We start from the raw sequence: 17776 nt of genomic DNA on the forward strand, positions 1-17776 counted from the left end.
TGGAGAAAAAATACAAAATGGAAGATGCTGGCTCAAAAAAATTTGTGATTGGTAGAATCCTGGATTTTGTAATGGTTGATTCAAAAACTGTGATTAGCCAAATTCAAGATTTCCAACTCATTCTGCATGACATTTACGCAGAAGGTATGTCTCTCAGTGAATCCTTCCAAGTTGCAGTCTTAATTGAAAAATTACCAAAAGGCTGGAAGGAATTAAAGAACTACCTCAAACACAAGTGCAAAGAAATTTCTACGGAAGAATTAATTGTGCGTTTGAGGATTGAGGAGGACAACCGCAATACTGACAAACAGGCTGGAAAGCATCCTATGGAGTCTAAGGCAAATGTGGTGGAACATGCGTCAAAAACTAAGAAACGAAAGTCTTCTGGAGAAAGTTCATCACAAGACTCTAAAGGGGGAGAAAAATAAAATGTACAAGTTTAATGGCAAATGTTACATCTGTGATAAAGAGGGACATCGGGCCAAAGATTGCCGTAGCAAAGGCAAAAGCAAAAGAAGAACAAGCAAGAAGCCTCCAATGGTGCAGATGACATCAATTTTTCTGCAGTTGTTTCCGAGGCAAATCTTGTCGGAGATCCTAAAGAATGATGGGTGGACACTGGTGCTACTCGCCATATTTGTGCCGACAAAAAGATGTTCACATCTTATTCTTCAGTGAATAATGGTAAACAACTTTTTATGGGCAACTCCTCAACTTCCAAAGTTGAAGGATAAGGAAAGATTGTTCTTAAGATGACATCAGGAAAGGAACTCACTCTCAACAATGTGCTGCATGTACCGAACATTCGCAAGAATCTTGTTTCCGGATCTCTGTTGAGTAAGAATGGGTTTAGGCTAGTATTTGAGAGTGATAAATTTGTACTTATTAAGAATGGGATGCATGTAGGAAAATGTTACATGTCTGACGGCCTTTTCAAGTTAAGTGTAATGACCGTTGTACCTTCAGTTATTAATAATACTACATCTTCTTCTTACTTGCTTGAATCTTCAAATTTATGGCATGGTAGATTAGGACATGTTAATTATGGATCTTTGCGTAAATTAATTAATATGAAATGTTTACCTAAATTTGACATTGATTCAAATCATAAATGTGAAATTTCTGTTGAGGCAAAATTATCTAAAACTCCTTTTCATTCAATTGAAATAAGTACGGAACCACTAGAATTAATTCATAGTGACATTTGTGATTTTAAATCAATTCAAACTAGAGGTGAGAAAAAATATTTTATCACTTTTATAGATGACTATACTAGATATAGTTATGTTTATTTAATTCGAACCAAGGATGAAACTTTAGAAACTTTCATTCAATATAAGAATGAAGTTGAAAATCAACTTGGTAAGAAAATCAAGAAACTTAGCAGTGATAGAGGTGGTGAATATGAATCACCTTTTGGTGAGTTTTGTAAAAAACATTTAATAATTCATCAAACCACCGCACCTTACTCACCTCAGCAAAATGAAATTGCTGAAAGGAAAAATAGGACTTTAAAAGAAATAATGAATGTCATGTTAATAAGTTCTAGATTACCTCAGAACTTGCAGGGGGAAGCAATACTTTCTGCTGATTATATTTTAAATAAAGTACCCCGAAAGAAAGTGAATCAAACACCTTATAAAATGTGGCATGGTAGAGTACCATCCTACAAATATTTAAAAGTGTGGGGGTGTTTGGCTAAAGTGGCTATTCCTAGTCCTAAAAAGACTAAGATAGGTCCTAAGACCATTGATTGCATTTTCATTGGTTATGCCAAGAATAGTAGTGCATATCGGTTTTTGATTCATAAATCAGAACATTCCGAAATGCATGTAAATACTATTATTGAATCTCGAAATGCATCTTTCTTTGAACATGTATTTCCAAATAAGACTGGACAAGAGACTAGTAACAATAAAAGATCTCATAATGCTATTACTAGTCAGGATCAAGAACATGATTAAGAACAAGAGTTAGATCAAAATGAGGTAGAATTATATATATATTCCAAATAGTTATTAATTATAAAGTTCCTAACAGTTCCTTTGTTTGTCCACCAACGGACACTTTTCAAATGTTTGAATAGTAATGTTCATGTACAACGGTCAGAATTGTTTGAATTCAACTATTGCACTTGTTCTGTCAAAAGTGCATATGTTCATTCAAATTGTTGTACCTGTTCGGGGACTATGTTGCCTATAAATTGAGATTCTATTCCAGCAGTCTTTACACTTAGAGACATCCGAAAAATCAGTCTGAAAATATTTTCTCTTGCTGTCCAGATTTTCCTTTTGCATTATTTATTCATTCTAGTTTTAGAATAAATATTCAGAGAGTTAGATCACAGGTTTTGGCTTGCCAAACAATTTGTTTTGGAGTGCTACTACAAATTGGTTAAGATCATTGTATCCTGGAAGATAGACACCACTTAACCGTAAGCACCATAGTGGGGCAAATCTGTCTTAAGGACAGAGTGTCACACACTCGACTTGGTCTCTAATTATTGATTCGGTTCAACAAAATAAATTCTATAAGTTTTATTTTATTTTGTTTGAATTATTTCAATTTATTTTATTTACACAGAAGATTGTTCGAGCACCTTCCCCATATGCGATAACAGAGGACAATTCTTCCTTTCATTGACTTTCTTCAAAGAAGAAAATCCCTCAATCGTAAAAGTACTAGATCCAGGGTGTCCAGTTAGCTTAGTAAAAAGAAAACATAGAAGGCAAAAAGCACGATTTTTTGTTGGAGAGTATTCCAACCAATCCGGAAATAACTTGTACCAAGAATCTGAAAAACGGCGTCCATTCTTACCAGTTTCAAAAGGTTGATTGTTCGGAGCCTTGGGTTGATGTGGGCCGGATTTGATATAAGCACGTCTGATCTCATCACGTTCAGATACCGGGTAATCCCATATTTGTTGATGCAACCCCAAATCCTTTACCAAAGAAGAAGTATTAACTTCTTTAGATTCGACTCTTGGAAGTTTAGAAAGACGTTGTTCCGGAGGAGTTGAAGTTTCAACATTATTGGTGGAACTTTGAACAATATTTTCAGAACCTCTTTTCTTAAAGAAGGAATCGATTTTTTTGTTCGCCGTGATTAACTTAATTGTCAATAATTATCATTCAACAACCTGAACGCAATTAAGAATAATTATTATTATTATTGCAGTACATTTTTAATGCAAATAGACTCTAAAAAATAGCTTTTAGAATCTTATATCCTAGCACAATCCTATCCTATTCCTAAAAGTCATCAAATATATGGCAGCACAAAATAACATTTAGATTTTTATCCAAATTCTTAGAGGAAATCAACAAATCATAACCTAAAAGCCTATTCAATTATCAAGAAATCACACAACACAGTACCTACCAATTACAATAAATCATAGTATTAAAAAAAAATTCACAATATTTAATTAACAATTGTACCAATAACAATTATCAAATATTCATCGCAACTCCTAGTTTCTCTACCTTATGCCAGCCTCTGTGATTGCATTGGCCCCACATTGTCATTAAATTATTATTTATTTTTAAAAAAAATTCAACATCAATTGCTAACCCAGATAATGTTAGAGGTGGCGGGTTCTGGTGTGTGTTGAAAGAGTGTATGTGTATTTATTTTTTCGATTGGCATAGTAAAATTGTCACAACCCAAACCCGCCCCTAAGGGTTTAGTATCGTAACCAGCCAGTAATCCGCGATTACCAAAGGCCTGCTTAACAGTAATGTCGATAATACAGTAACGGGGCTGGCGGAAGCCAATCAATAATAAAAAGATGTCCAATGAGCTGTGAAAACCTTTGCTATAGACATATACCAAAAATAAATGTACAAGGTAGCATACAGGTTAAGGACCTAATCCCCTCAGCATAGCTATACAATCAAAGTCTTGAACATTCTTTGTAATAACAGGGATAAAAAGGGTGAATATGGAACACCCCAAAACAGCCTTGACTCATGTAGGTTCGGAACCTCGATAGGAAGTACAATGGCTGGCTTGACAAAACGAGAGCTCAAGTCGGCGCCCTTAGCTCGGGTCTGGTGCTCGACCACCTACATATATATATACAAACTGTGAGCTAAAGCCCAGTGAATAACAAATGTATACAGAGGTTGGGAATGATGTCCTTTAATTTTGAAAACAATTATTTAGCATTAGAATGTTTTCAATCAATACCATTTGTTAATAAAACAATCGATTAGCATTAGAACATTTTCAATCAATATCATTTGTCAATTAATCGTTCAATTCGATCTATCATATTCATTAAGTCATACGTGGTACATCCAATAGTAACAATACACTAGGTCTTAAAAGACCAAATAATCAATTGATGGCCATCATACAATAACAATAGTTCCAAGATTTGGAACTGACAGAGATCTCTGTAACAATAACGATAACAATATCAATAACAATAGCAATATCCTATGGATGCCACGAATACAGTTCAAAATAGGATCATCATTCAATCGATAAAAAGTATCATTTCAGAAAGCAATATGATTTATCAATCAGAAAATAAATACGATTGAACATATCTTTACAACATTGTTACTCACAGATTACTGGGCTATAGGCAAGCTAATCAGTGTCCTTGGGTGCCAAACCTACACAGTTACAGAACGAACGCACACTAAATTACACACTCAGAATTAATAACTTAGCCCCTTATTTGCTTATTTTGGTGTGGTTCTATATCAATATCCTCAATAAGATGCCTTAAACATGACCTAGGAATGCCTAGGATGGAATGAGGATGCAAAAAATGTACTTAAAAATATTTTCAAAACTTGCTGAAAACAGGGGTCTTGCTCGAGCATGGCTTCCTTCGCTCGAGCGGACATGCAGAATGTGCCTGGTTGCTCGAGCGTAGACTCCTTCACTTGAGTGATCTGTAAAAATGTGAAAAGTACTGGTTGCTGAAAATCTCCGCTCAATGCTCGCTCGAGCATGAGACACAGCTTTTCGCTCAAGTGCAAGTCTTGTCGCTCGAGTGTGCTTCTGCACACGTAAAAAAAGTTTGAGAGCTTGCAATTTACGCTTGAGCCAGCATTCTGTCACTCAAGCGAATGACTGAAAACAAAGGTGGTCGCTCGAGCGTGGAATCCCTCGCTCGAGCTAGGAAGCCAAATTCTGAGTTTTCCAGATTTGCTCTCAAAGCTCAAACCATGGATTTGATATGCCAAAACTCATCTTTTTTGGGCCAATTCTCTGGAAAATACTTAGAGACCCATAATACAACATGTTTTGAAGATCATTTCATAAAATCAAAGCCCAAAAGTATGCCAATTGTACACAGAATCAACTTGAAATAGAAGAATATGTTGTAATTATGTCATGCATGTACTTATTTGAATTCATGACTTCCAACACATGATCATATGAGCTATTCTTTCCAAAAACATGATGAATTCTTAGATTACAACTATAATATGAACATGCATGTGTGAATTTCATGAAAACACTTCAAAATTCCATGCTATGGACATGCATGCATGAATTGATTATCAAGTCTACTCTTTAGGCTATTTCTTGACTTTAGTCTCCAATTTTTCCATGAACCATGCATGAAACAACTTAAATTCATAACTAAGAGGGTGAATTCCTACCTTAAGTCTTGAATTCCCAAGTGTGGTAGCTCAATTTTGCAAGTCCTCTTCAATTCTTCTAGATTTCAAGCAATACACTTGTTGAAATCAATTTTCTCCTACTCTTTCTCATACTCTCCTCTCCCCCCACGGTTGTGCAAGAAAAATGGAGGCTAATGGTGTGTCAAACATATATGAAATAGAAATAAAACAATGGCTTTGAGGAAGCCCGCTCAATGGCAAAAGTATAATTAATTTAGGCTCAATTAGTTAGCATTATTTATTCAAATTTAATCGTTCAAAATCGAATTCAATAAGACTTACCATAAAATTCTATAATTCCTAATTAGCATATAACACCAGTCAATTTCTGAATCGGTCGCCGATAAGCCTTTTAATTCGCAACTCGAAATTAAAACGTGAACATATCGTTCTACATCAAATAGATAGAAATGCAATTAAGCGACACACTCACATAATCAATTTGGGATTTCATCTTAATAATTTACTTAGCATGCGTAATCATGAATTAACACTAAACATGGGTCAGGGTTGTCACAAAAATAAAAGAGTGTTTGGAGAGATAAACGAAATCTATTGACCGGGGGGGTGTAATTGTGGGTTATGTAGCGTAGAAAGTTGGGGATTTGGGTTGTCAAGTTTGGTATACCAAAACTGAAACTTGGGTTGAAGATTTCTAGTTGTCTGTAGGCTTCTAAAATCATAATCAATCATAATATTCAGTCTAAAAACAGAATAATCACATTGATGCTGAAGGGATATCGGATAACTTACCAGTGAGAGTCCACGGTTCCACCGTCCACGTCGACCAACTCTGACGAAGTCGGACAACAAAGCTTCTCCGTTTCTTCCATCGTCTTTTCGCTCCTCTCCTTATTTCGAATTGTAACAAGTCTCTCAGATCATTTGTTTTCTTTTCTTTTTTTAATCTTAGTGCTTTGTTTGAACAAGCTTTTCTAGCAAGCCTTATAGTTTATATATTTGTAAAAGTTTCATATTTTACACTTTGACCCATTAAAGTTTCTAAAATTTTGCTTTCATCTTGACCTAATTTAAAAAATACATGTACATGAAATTTTAAATAGATTATTATATATGTTAACTAATTAAAAAAAGAATTCTAAGTAGTTTAAAAAATTGGGGGGCTACTTTATATAATTTTGAAATTATCTAAAAAAAATTTGGGAGTGTGAACTCCTATAATTTTAAATTATTTTAAAATTTCTAATATAATATATGATATTTTTCAAATTTTTAGGAGTTCGGCCCACCCCAACCACCCCCCCCCCCCCCGGCGGGGATCCATCCTTGCATACGATAGGTGTATAGTAGAATTTCCCCAACACCTTTGTTTATTTATTTATCACATTTTTTACACTTTCAAAACACCCTTGTTTATTTATTTGTAACATTTTTAATAAGTGCATTTGCCTTCTTTTTTCTTTTTTCTTTTTGGCAAAAATAATAACAAATTTTTTCAAATTATATCTATTTTTATTAATTTTTTATTTTTTATTTTTTATTTTTTTAATTTGTTTTAAAAAAATAAAAAATAAAAAATAAAAAAATAGACCCATGTATCATAAATTTTTATTTACTCGATTTCTAAATGCAGATATATAAATAAGTTAAAAACTGATTTTTTAATTATTTTTTTTAAAAGGTACAAATAAAATAGAAAAGTAATATAAGGTAAAAGGTTATTTTTTTTTAAAAAAAATTTACTTTCAAATGTGTTGTGAAAAAAAAAAAAAGCCTTATAATAATTTGAGAAGGAATGGATTCGAAGGGCTTGAATTGGTGTTTATTGGACGATTAACTAGACGACCGAGTGAAACTTATCTATTGCAATCGTCACATTATTAATTGCAACTGTTAATCTTCTTATCGAATGATTGACAAGATAAATTTCAAACCATTCAGGTCAAGCTAAAATTGGAATTGAGGATGTTGTTATACAGTCCGCGCAGCAATAGTTGTTATGCGGTGAAATTGATTTTTTGGGAATTCATTTTGATAATCTGAACCGTTTACATTTTAGAATACATCAAGTAGAATATGTCGACAAAAAATCAAATTAATCGGATATTATTTACTCATTTATCCACTCACATTTATATTCATTTTAATATTTTAAATCACAATTATTATTTATTTTTTAAATGCAAATATAAGTAAATAAATGAATAAACTATATCCAATTAATTTAATTTTTTATAAATATATTTTATTTGATATATTATAAAATATGAATAATTTAGCTTATTAAAATAGACTAAAAATGAGTCTGTCTCACCGCACAGTGGCTGCTGTTGCGCGGGGTGCGCTGTAACATTCTCAATTCCGCTAAAATTCGAGATAGACGTCGCCACTTTGGTTGCGAAAATAGGCCCAAACAATAAATAATAATCTACTTGGATGTTTCTATTTAAAAGCTCCCCACAACACCAGAAGCAGAAAACAAAAAGCATAGGAGAGAAGAGAGACCAAGATCAAAATCATCAGAGTTCAATCTTCGTTCCCTACAAGCACATCGAAGCAGCTAGAGAACCCTAATCAAGAAATGCATTTTGGAGAGAGCCCAATTGATCAAGAAGACATAGAAAAATTAGGAAATGTCGGAACTTGAAACCCTAACAAAGATAGAATCAACGAAGATGGTGAAATTGTAAAGGCGGAGAGAGAGAGAGAGAGAGAGAGAGAGAGAGATAGAGGAGTTCTGGTATTTGGTCGATGGTCTCATGGGTGCTGCGGGTTCAAAGCTCGAGAAAGCTCTCGGAGACCAATTTCCAGAAGGCGAGCGCTACTTCGGCCTCGAGAATTTCGGCAACACTTGCTACTGCAACAGCGTCTTGCAGGTTTGCTTCTATCCAACTCAATTCATTTTTCATTTTTTTTTTTTTTTTTTTTGTGGGTTATTGTGATTTATAATTTCATGCTAATTCTGGGTTTTTTTATGGATCTGCTAAGTAGCCCAAACAGTGTCGTGTAGATTCAAATTTAGTGTGAATGTGTATCACACCCATAATGGATTTTGACCAATTTTGGGGCTATTTTTATTATTTTGTTGGCCTCTGAATAGTGGGTTTGTTAGTTTTTGATTGGTTGACGATTAAAACATTGTATAGTTATTCCACTGTTATTCAATGATAGACATGCCCATACAGTTTACTTTTGTAATCTATGCAATGCACATTCATATACTTTTGTATTCACTATTTGACAAGGATGGAGTTCAACTGCCACAGCCAATTCAAGGAGAATCCAATTGATTATATATTTGTGTATATATTAAATGAGGTATACTTCACTTTATTTGGCAACTTCTAAGCTCAAGTGGTTCTTCCCCTGATAATATGAACTTTGATCCATTGACTACTCTAGTCATGGTGTTAGGGGTTGTGTTGTGTTACTTTTACTTCCAACTAGGTGAATCAACTTCCTTGAGAGTTGAGCTGATAAGCTGTTGAGACTTTCATAATCCTTTTACTGCTATGAAAGTTGCTATTCATTTTATTCTCTCATATGAAGTGAGGGTTGAGTATTTTTCATTTTGATCAAATCTTGTTAGGTTCATCCAGAGATGGAGCCATTTTTTTTTTTCTCTAGAGGAGGTGAATTCATACCAAGAACCATTTTTTATACTATTCGAAAGAGATTGAGGAAGAGAAGGAGAATGAAAACTGAGGGTTAAAACAGAAGACAATAAAAATAGTGGAGGGGCTAGTTCAAAATAACTTTTAAAATGGGTGTAAGGTAGCGTTTGGTGGAGTTTTAGAATTATGATTTGAAAATAGAGTTGTATTTTCAGTTTGTGAGTTTTGAATTAAGTTTTTGAATTTTTATTGTGACATATGAAATGAGAAAAGTTGTTTGATTATGAATTTTGAAAAGAGTTTTTAAAATTTAATTCAAAAACTTATAACTCATAACCAAACACACAACTCAAAACTCTATTCAAAACTCATAACTAAACTTTTTCTAAAATTCAATTTAAAAAAATAATTTTTCATTTTGGTCTAAAAAAATAATTTTTATATTTAAAAAATATCAAAAACAAATATATATATATATATATATATTTCAAATAACAGGTGGCGATTGGCAATTGTAAAACAAAAAAAAAAAAAAAAAAAAAAATACTTTTCCGGTCAACCGGCTGATGTCCGAGGGGACGACTAGGTAGACCAAAAAATTCAAAAACTGTACAGGAGGATGTCCGGGTAGACCGAAAATTCAAAAACTGTCTGGTTTACCTAACATATTTTTAAAATGTGTTTTGAAATTGATTTGGAATCATGATTTGAAAACTTCAACCAAATATAACATTCAAATGTAAGAGAAGAATTAATTTTAGAAAGCTTTACCAAACAGAGCCTAATATTTTCCAAACTCCTAGCAGAGGCAATTTTGAAAATCATTTTAGAAATTATAGGCAAAAGTGTGATTTTCCAAAAGTGACTGGGGATAGCAGCTCCCACTTGCCTCTTCATGTCTCCGTCAGTGGGTTCATTCCTTCTATCATGTTATGTTTGCACTGCTTGTGTATTCTCTAGTGATGATAAGGTTTGGCAATTTGCCAGTGGCCTTGATGCATCTGCCTTACCTTGTTCTGCTGCGAATTGCACATGCTGCTTCTTCATCGGGCTAGGGGGTTATATTACATCATTACATGTTTTAGAGCTAAGTTTGACAATTACAAAGTGTGGATTCACCAAATGTACCGTCTTGGGGAAGAAGCATCTAGAAATAACACATATTAGTTATTTGATCCATAATTTTTATTGTGTATTAGTTGCATATAGTTTTAATTTATCATTCTTGCATTATTTTTGTATTTTATGTTAAGATACCCATTCTTTCAGTTTATAATTATATCTGTTGATGTATCTTACAATAAACAAGAATATATGATACACAATACACATAATTGTTTCAATGATACCCAATACATATCACAATTCAACACTGATTCACACACTAAAATATATTCTTATTTTTTGGTGATATGGTATTATCATTATGGAATCTTGTTTATCTACTACATCACTATCTGGTTATCGTTTTTGAAATTACTTACTTTGGTTTTGGGAGCCAAAATTGAAATCACCATCCCCACCTCCACCCCTTTCCAATAAACAAAGAAAACAAAACACTTCAAAATGCTGATCACACTATATTGTGGTTGTAGTTTTGTTATCATGCAGGATTTTCCCTTTATGGTATTGCCTAATAATTTCTCCATTTTGATTATATTTGCAGGCTCTTTATTTCTGTGTTCCATTCCGTGAACAGTTACTAGATTATTATGCAAATAATAAAAATCCAGCGGATGCAGAAGAGAATCTTCTTACTTGTTTGGCAGAATTATTTACACAGGTAATAAATCCAGTAGAAAATGAGTTGCTTTTATCATTTGAAGCAGAGTTGCCCCATTCACCTGTATGACATAGTACATTTGTTAGTCTACAAATGTTTTTATCTAGGATGGTTTGTGTGCAGTTAATGTTTTTCAATTTTACCGTATGTTACTGACTTACTTGCAATTTCGCTCCCCCAATTACATCTTTTTGTTTGATTTTTTTTCTCTTGTTTTCTTTAATTCTCAAGTAATTAAGTGGTTGTGTCTACTCTTTCTTTGAAATTATGGGTTTACTTGTTGCTGGGTTCTCTTGGAAGTTGGATGTTTTCGTTTTTGTTTATATTGGATTTGACCTTTCTTTTGGCTGGAAAACTATTTGTGGCATTTGATTCCAATTGAATTTGTTCTGCCCTTGCTAGATTTTGCTTGCCCTCATACCTTTTTTTTGGTGGCAAGAGAATAACTCGTGTAAACTTCGGTGTTGAGTCTTTTGATAGAATTTGCTTGGCATTACATATTATGGAAGAAGAAATAAATCTCTTGAAAGACAAAGTGATTATTTTCAGCTGTGTGGATTTTGTTGGACTTTGGAGTAACAGGAAAAAAAGATTGTGTGAAGGGGTTAAAAGAGGGAATAAAGAAATTATCTGTGATAACTATTTTGTAGGGAAATTTGGACTCCATTCCTTGCTCATGGAAAGGCATACATCTTTTGACTACTTTTATGTCTCCGTTAACGCAAGTATATAAACAGTTATCCTGGAGGAAAACATATAGCCCGCGGCAACCAAAACAAACAATCTTTTACTGCTGTTAATTCGTTAACAATAACAACAAAAGGAAACAAGCTTTTCTTAACCAATTATTGGCTTTAAAGAATACATTGCAATAGTGTCCTGCTTAACCAAGCTGACAAAAGGCGGATTAATGATTTTGGCATAACCAAATGCAACAGTGTTACGCTGTCTTTCTCTCCCCCTCAATTGAGATTTGAGCTTGTAGGTTGCCTCTTTCTCTGGATCATATTTTTGGCTTGATCCATCATATTGGAAATTCATGGAATTTTCATGGGTTAAAATGTTCTGGGAAAAAAATTGAGAGTCTTTTATTGCTGTTAATTCTTTAACAATAACAGCTGGACCAAGATTTTGTATACACTGATTTTTGTTTTTGTTTTTTTTTGTGCAGATAAATTCGCAGAAGAAGAAAACAGGTGTAATTGCTCCAAAACGCTTCGTACAAAGAGTGAAGAAACAAAATGAGCTTTTTCGTGGCTACATGCATCAGGTATGATTTTTTTTTTTTGATAAATAATGCATCAGGTATGATTTTACCATTGATAAGGTGTATTGTTGGCTTTGATATATCACACATGCCCAACATTCTTTTAATAAATATTTTAGTTCAGAGGTTGAGATAAGAATTTGGTACAGCTTTGACAGAGTCTTTAGATCAGCTTCGGAAATAGAATTGACAATCCTGTCAGATATTTTCTGTAATGACATCAGTTCCTGCTCTATCCTCTCCAATTCTGGTCTAACAAACACATGGTTGACTATGGTTCATTTTTGCACAGCCATATGTGTCCTTCCCATGGTTCATGTATATGTATGATACCTATGCCTTTATAAACATCATTGTGAGGATATGTGCTGCGTGTTTAGGTATACTTGAACAATGCATAAGAATGGCATATGAAGAGGGAACAATCACTTTCCTCATGTTTCCTATCCCGTGCCTCAATTATTTACTTGTTTTTCCACAAGAGAATACTCATTTATTTTACGGAAGGATACATAATCCCATTTATATTATCATGACAGAAGTGGCAACAATATTTGTGTGCAGGATGCTCATGAATTTTTGAACTTCTTGTTAAATGAACTTGTTGACATAATGGAGAAAGAGTCCCATGCTGTGAAAAGTTCTTCAGAAACTCCTTCACCTTCTGAAAAGATAGCAAATGGACCTAAGAATGCTCAGGCTAATGGTGTTAAGAAAGAGCCATTAGTTACCTGGGTTCACAAAAGTTTTCAGGTGAGTATGTTGTGGTTTTATTCAAGTATAGTAAATTATTTGTTGTTTTTCACTTTCTTGCATACATCAGTGATTTTTTCATCACATTTTGTTGTATGTGTTTTGCATGAGGGCCTCCGCATCCATCCTTTCATTTCACTGTTATTGTGTAGTTGAGCTTCATGACTAACGCTAAAAATGTGTCTCTTGGTACCTAAGAAGCACAATTATGGACATGAAACAGATAAGAAATGGATATGGAGACGTGACAATTTTATATGCAGCATGTACAGGGTTGTGTTGTGCCCCTTTTTGATTCTTTTTCTAATAAAATTTTACTTATAAAGTGCACCCCCCCCCCCTCCAAAAAAAAATAAAATAAAATAAAATAAAATAAAATTCTATACATATGTGTGCATAAAACAAATAATTATTATTCATTGATATTTTCTATTTAACAAATAACTTATTTTTGTGTTAATTTGTTGAAAAAGAAGTAGGAATAGAAAACCCTAATATCTTACTTAAAGAGTTTTAAATATTCGCAAACAAATTGGAAGGTGCAAGAGTTGGTCATTCAAATATTAAAAGCTCTAAAGGACTTGTTAACATGTTTATATTCATATTCTTTATATTTATTTTAATTTTTGGTGGCCATTTTATTTATTTAAAACTAAGAAGCACCTACACAGACATGTGACACGTTATTGACACGTGGACACACAAATTTAAAAAAAAAAAATTGCTGGACATGACATGTAGTGGTCACATGCAAAACAAACCAAACCAGGCCTTAAGTCCCATCAAATGGGGTTAGCCACATGAATCCTTCTTCTCCACGCGGCCTTATCAAATGCCATTTCGTTAGTCAAATTAAGTAGATTCATATCCTTATTTACAATACTAGCCAACGTTAATCTAGGCCTACCTCGTCCCCTAACACTTCCATTTACCGTTACAGCATCACATCTCTTCGTTACTGTTTCTGTTGGTCTCCGTTGAATATGATCAAACTATCTCAATCGATTCTCTCTCAACTTATCTTCTATTGGTGCTACTCCTACCCATTTCCGAATACACTTATTCTTAATTCTATCTTGTTTAGTCTTGCCACACATCCATCTTAACATTATCATCTCAGCTACACTCATCTTATCTACATGTTGTTTCTTGGTTGCCCAACACTCCGTCCCATACAACATCGTTGGTCTAATAGCCGTTCTATGGAACTTACCTTTAAGTCTAGTAGGTATTCGTTTATCACATAGTACCCCAGACGCACTTCTTCACTTAAACCATCCCGCCTTAATCCTATGGGCTACATTCGCATCAATCTCCCCCGCTATTGTGATAATTGACCCTAAATTACGAAATGTTCACTCTTAGGCAGTTCTTGGTTCTCAATCTTTACTTCTCCTCTGCTTTCATTGTTACTGTTACTAAGGGATTGTTTGGGGTGTCCTAAATAGGTGCACTTTTTGTCTTTTTGGACTAAAAAGTTAAGGAAAAAAATATGGATGTTTAGGTTAACTTTTTGACTTTTTATGAAAAAATGTGTATTAAAAAATTATGTAAATAAGTGTTTAGGAGAAGATAGTGTAGTAGGCCGTACGGATTGACAGTGCAGTCGGCTGGGTGAATACATGGGAAAAGATTGCCTCTTTTTCGGGTTTTGATTGGAAGGTGTTGTTTGGCTCGTGGGGGCCCACCATGGGTCTCGTTTTTCTAATCGGAACCATTCAATGTGTAGAACTTGTCGAGTACTAGATTCTTGTAAAAAATCACGTTGATTGGATATCGATAGCTATCTGATCGTGTTAGTTTTTTTTTTTTGTCAACTATTAACTATAACACCATCCATTTTTTATACAAAACTGATTTGATCATGTAGTTAGCGATATCAGATAGATGTGATTTTTTACAGGCATATAGTACTAGACGAGTTCTACATATTGAAATGGTTCGGATTATCAAAATGGGACCCATGGGGGGACCCACGGGTCCAACTTTACCATCCAACTTAGTGAATGTACACATGTAATTTTTTTTTTTTCCTTTCACTGCAGTGGGTGTGATGTCAGTATGTTGATGGGCAAAAAATTGATTTGGAAGCTAATATTTGTATATTAATTTTTTATATATATATTTTTTGGTAAATAGTGATAACTTTTTAACTTTTTTAGTAATTTTTTGACTTTTTGGCTTTTTTTAAACTTGCCAAACCAGCCCTAAATTTACACTCCGCATACTCTATCTTAGTTTTGCGTATCCGGAATCCTTTAGATTCAAGAGTTTTTCTCCAATTCTCCAACTTTGTATTAACTCTTTCTCTAGTTTCATCCACTAGCACTATATCGTCTGCAAAAAGCATACACCATGGCACGTCATCCTGGATATTTCTCGTTAACTCGTCCATAACTAAAACAAAAAGATAAGGACTTAAGGTAGATCCTTGGTGTAATCCTACAGTGATAGGAAATTCATTTGTTTCTCTAGCAGACGATCTAATAGTGGTCACTACCCCTTCATACATGTTCCTAATTACATCAATGTAATCTTTTGTCACACATTTCTTCGCTAACACCTACCATATTATATATCGGGACACTCTATCATATGCTTTCTCAAGGTCGATAAATACCATATGAATGCCTCTTTTATTTTTTCTAAAAAATATAATTTTATATATTTATTATATGTCATTTTTTAAAATATTATATATATTTTTATGTCAAATATTTAATTTCATCAAATTCATCAACCTTTGGATATGCTATTTCGGTATAAAACAACATCAAATTCATCAATCATGTCCAACTCCCTCCAATGTGTCCGTGTCCGACACGTGTTGCACCTTGCTATGTAACCTCCGGAGAGGTGTTTGTGCTTTCATAGATTCTAAACTTGTGCCGGGACCGTAGATGCATCTTTGGTTTATGTAGTAAACACGCATGTTTCATGTGTGTCTGAAGTATGTATGATTTTAGAAATTGCAAAAAATAATTGACACCACAACAGGTGCTTTCATGCTTCCTCGCCTAGATGTGTAAAGTTTTGGATAGCAATAAACAGACAATTCATGCTTCAAACCCTTTGCCGGGGTATCATATTTTTGGAGTTAAGACTTTGGCCATTTGGCTGTTAGTTTTACCGGGTGACGTTAATCCTCATGATGTCTGCTTATTGAATTCCTAGATGGTTTTCTTACCCACTTGATTGCTGTTGATGCCTATAAAAATGCAGGGTATTCTTACCAATGAAACAAGGTGCCTAAGATGTGAGACTGTAACCGCAAGGGATGAGACATTCTTAGATTTGAGCCTTGATATTGAACAGAACAGTTCAATAACGAGCTGCCTCAAAAATTTCAGTTCGACAGAAACTCTGAATGCTGAAGATAAATTCTTCTGTGACAAGTGCTGCAGGTAGATATGCTCAGTACTCTCTTTTTTTCTCTGACATCGAGTCGCATAATTAGATTTCCCCGTCTCCAAATGCAGTTTACAAGAAGCCCAAAAGAGGATGAAGATAAAGAAACCACCTCAGGTCCTAGTTATTCATCTGAAACGTTTTAAATACATGGAACAGCTTGGTCGGTACAAGAAGTTGTCTTATCGCGTTGTGTTCCCACTTGAGCTGAAACTGAGCAGCACCATGGAAGATACCGACTCTGAGTACTCCTTATTTGCCGTTGTTGTCCATGTTGGGAGTGGGCCCAACCATGGGCACTATGTCAGCCTTGTGAAGAGCCATAACCATTGGTTGTTCTTCGATGATGAGAATGTAGAGATGATTGATGAGTCTGCTGTCCAAACTTTCTTCGGATCCGCTCAGGAGTATTCGAGTAACACGGATCACGGGTACATCCTCTTTTATGAGAGTCTTGCTGCTAATGGAAAAAGTTAAATATACTTTAGATTATCTTTTCATTTCTGTTTTTCTTTGTCAACGCATAGTATCTCTGAACTTTCTGTTTCCCTGGACTAGGGTTTTGGTGTACAGTGGATGGTGGAAAAAAATTCCATCCTTTCGGTTGTTTTATTTTTTTTACCAATAAAAGGGGTGTAAATTTTAATAATAGGAGTTTCAGAGAATGTGGAGTTTTAACTTTTCAAAGATTAGGTCACTTCTTTACAGAAATGCACAACACAATTGTACTAGATCTCCTTTCTTGTATGAATTTGCACTTCTATGGTAATAAGTTTCCCTGAACTAGGAAACTTTTAGTTATACATTTCACATAATTTTAGCAAATTGTACAGTGGTAGGTAAGAATCTATGATGAGTTTCCTACACTTACAAATTAAATCCATCTTTTTTATATCTATAATACATTGGAACATCTTTGTTGATGATCTTTTACTCTGGCAATATCTACGATGTGTGAATCATGGCGTTGGATAGTGATTTGAAAATGAAAAAGAAAAAATATAGTTTATATTTTATTTACATATCACTTCATTTTTTTTAGGTGTTCTCTTTTTAAATTTTTGATTCAAACACAATCCAAAGACTTCTTGAACAATATAACAACTTTTGAGAGCACTAATGAGTTGTAAATGCATGAATGGGATGGATTGAGAAATGGGGATGGGATTGTCTTCGGGTGGAGCTAATTAGACCATCTAGTTCGGCTCATTGTAAATTCATCTTGCGCTACATCGACAATCTGAACATTTCATGTTATAAAAGCTTGTTGAGAAGATCATTCATAATAAAAATAAGATTAATCACACGTTGGTAGTCACTTAATTAGATTATATTTATTTAA

General features: G+C 34.0%; 1 protein-coding gene across 1 annotated transcript; it reads left to right on the forward strand.

Moving 5' to 3' along the window:
- Positions 1–7905: 7905 nt before the first annotated feature.
- Positions 7906–17235, forward strand: LOC114293675 (ubiquitin carboxyl-terminal hydrolase 4). The gene is made up of 6 exons (XM_082914313.1): positions 7906–8485; positions 10890–11006; positions 12178–12276; positions 12838–13026; positions 16249–16430; positions 16506–17235. Exons 1-6 carry the CDS (start codon positions 8369–8371, stop codon positions 16909–16911), a joined length of 1110 nt encoding a protein of 369 aa, XP_082770439.1. The 5' UTR covers positions 7906–8368; the 3' UTR covers positions 16912–17235.
- Positions 17236–17776: the final 541 nt, after the last annotated feature.

Source organism: Camellia sinensis, chromosome 2 (assembly GCF_055761805.1).
Source record: "Camellia sinensis isolate YWXY chromosome 2, ASM5576180v1, whole genome shotgun sequence".
NCBI lineage: Eukaryota > Viridiplantae > Streptophyta > Magnoliopsida > Ericales > Theaceae > Camellia > Camellia sinensis.

Excerpts from the sequence above, each read along its gene's own strand:
- LOC114293675 (XM_082914313.1), top strand. The coding sequence starts at position 8,369 with ATGGGTGCTGCGGGTTCAAAGCTCGAGAAAGCTCTCGGAGACCAATTT. Across the intron at positions 11,007-12,177 it reads TGGCAGAATTATTTACACAG|ATAAATTCGCAGAAGAAGAA; the intron begins GTAATAAATCCA and ends TTTTTTGTGCAG. Across the intron at positions 16,431-16,505 it reads TTCTGTGACAAGTGCTGCAG|TTTACAAGAAGCCCAAAAGA; the intron begins GTAGATATGCTC and ends CTCCAAATGCAG.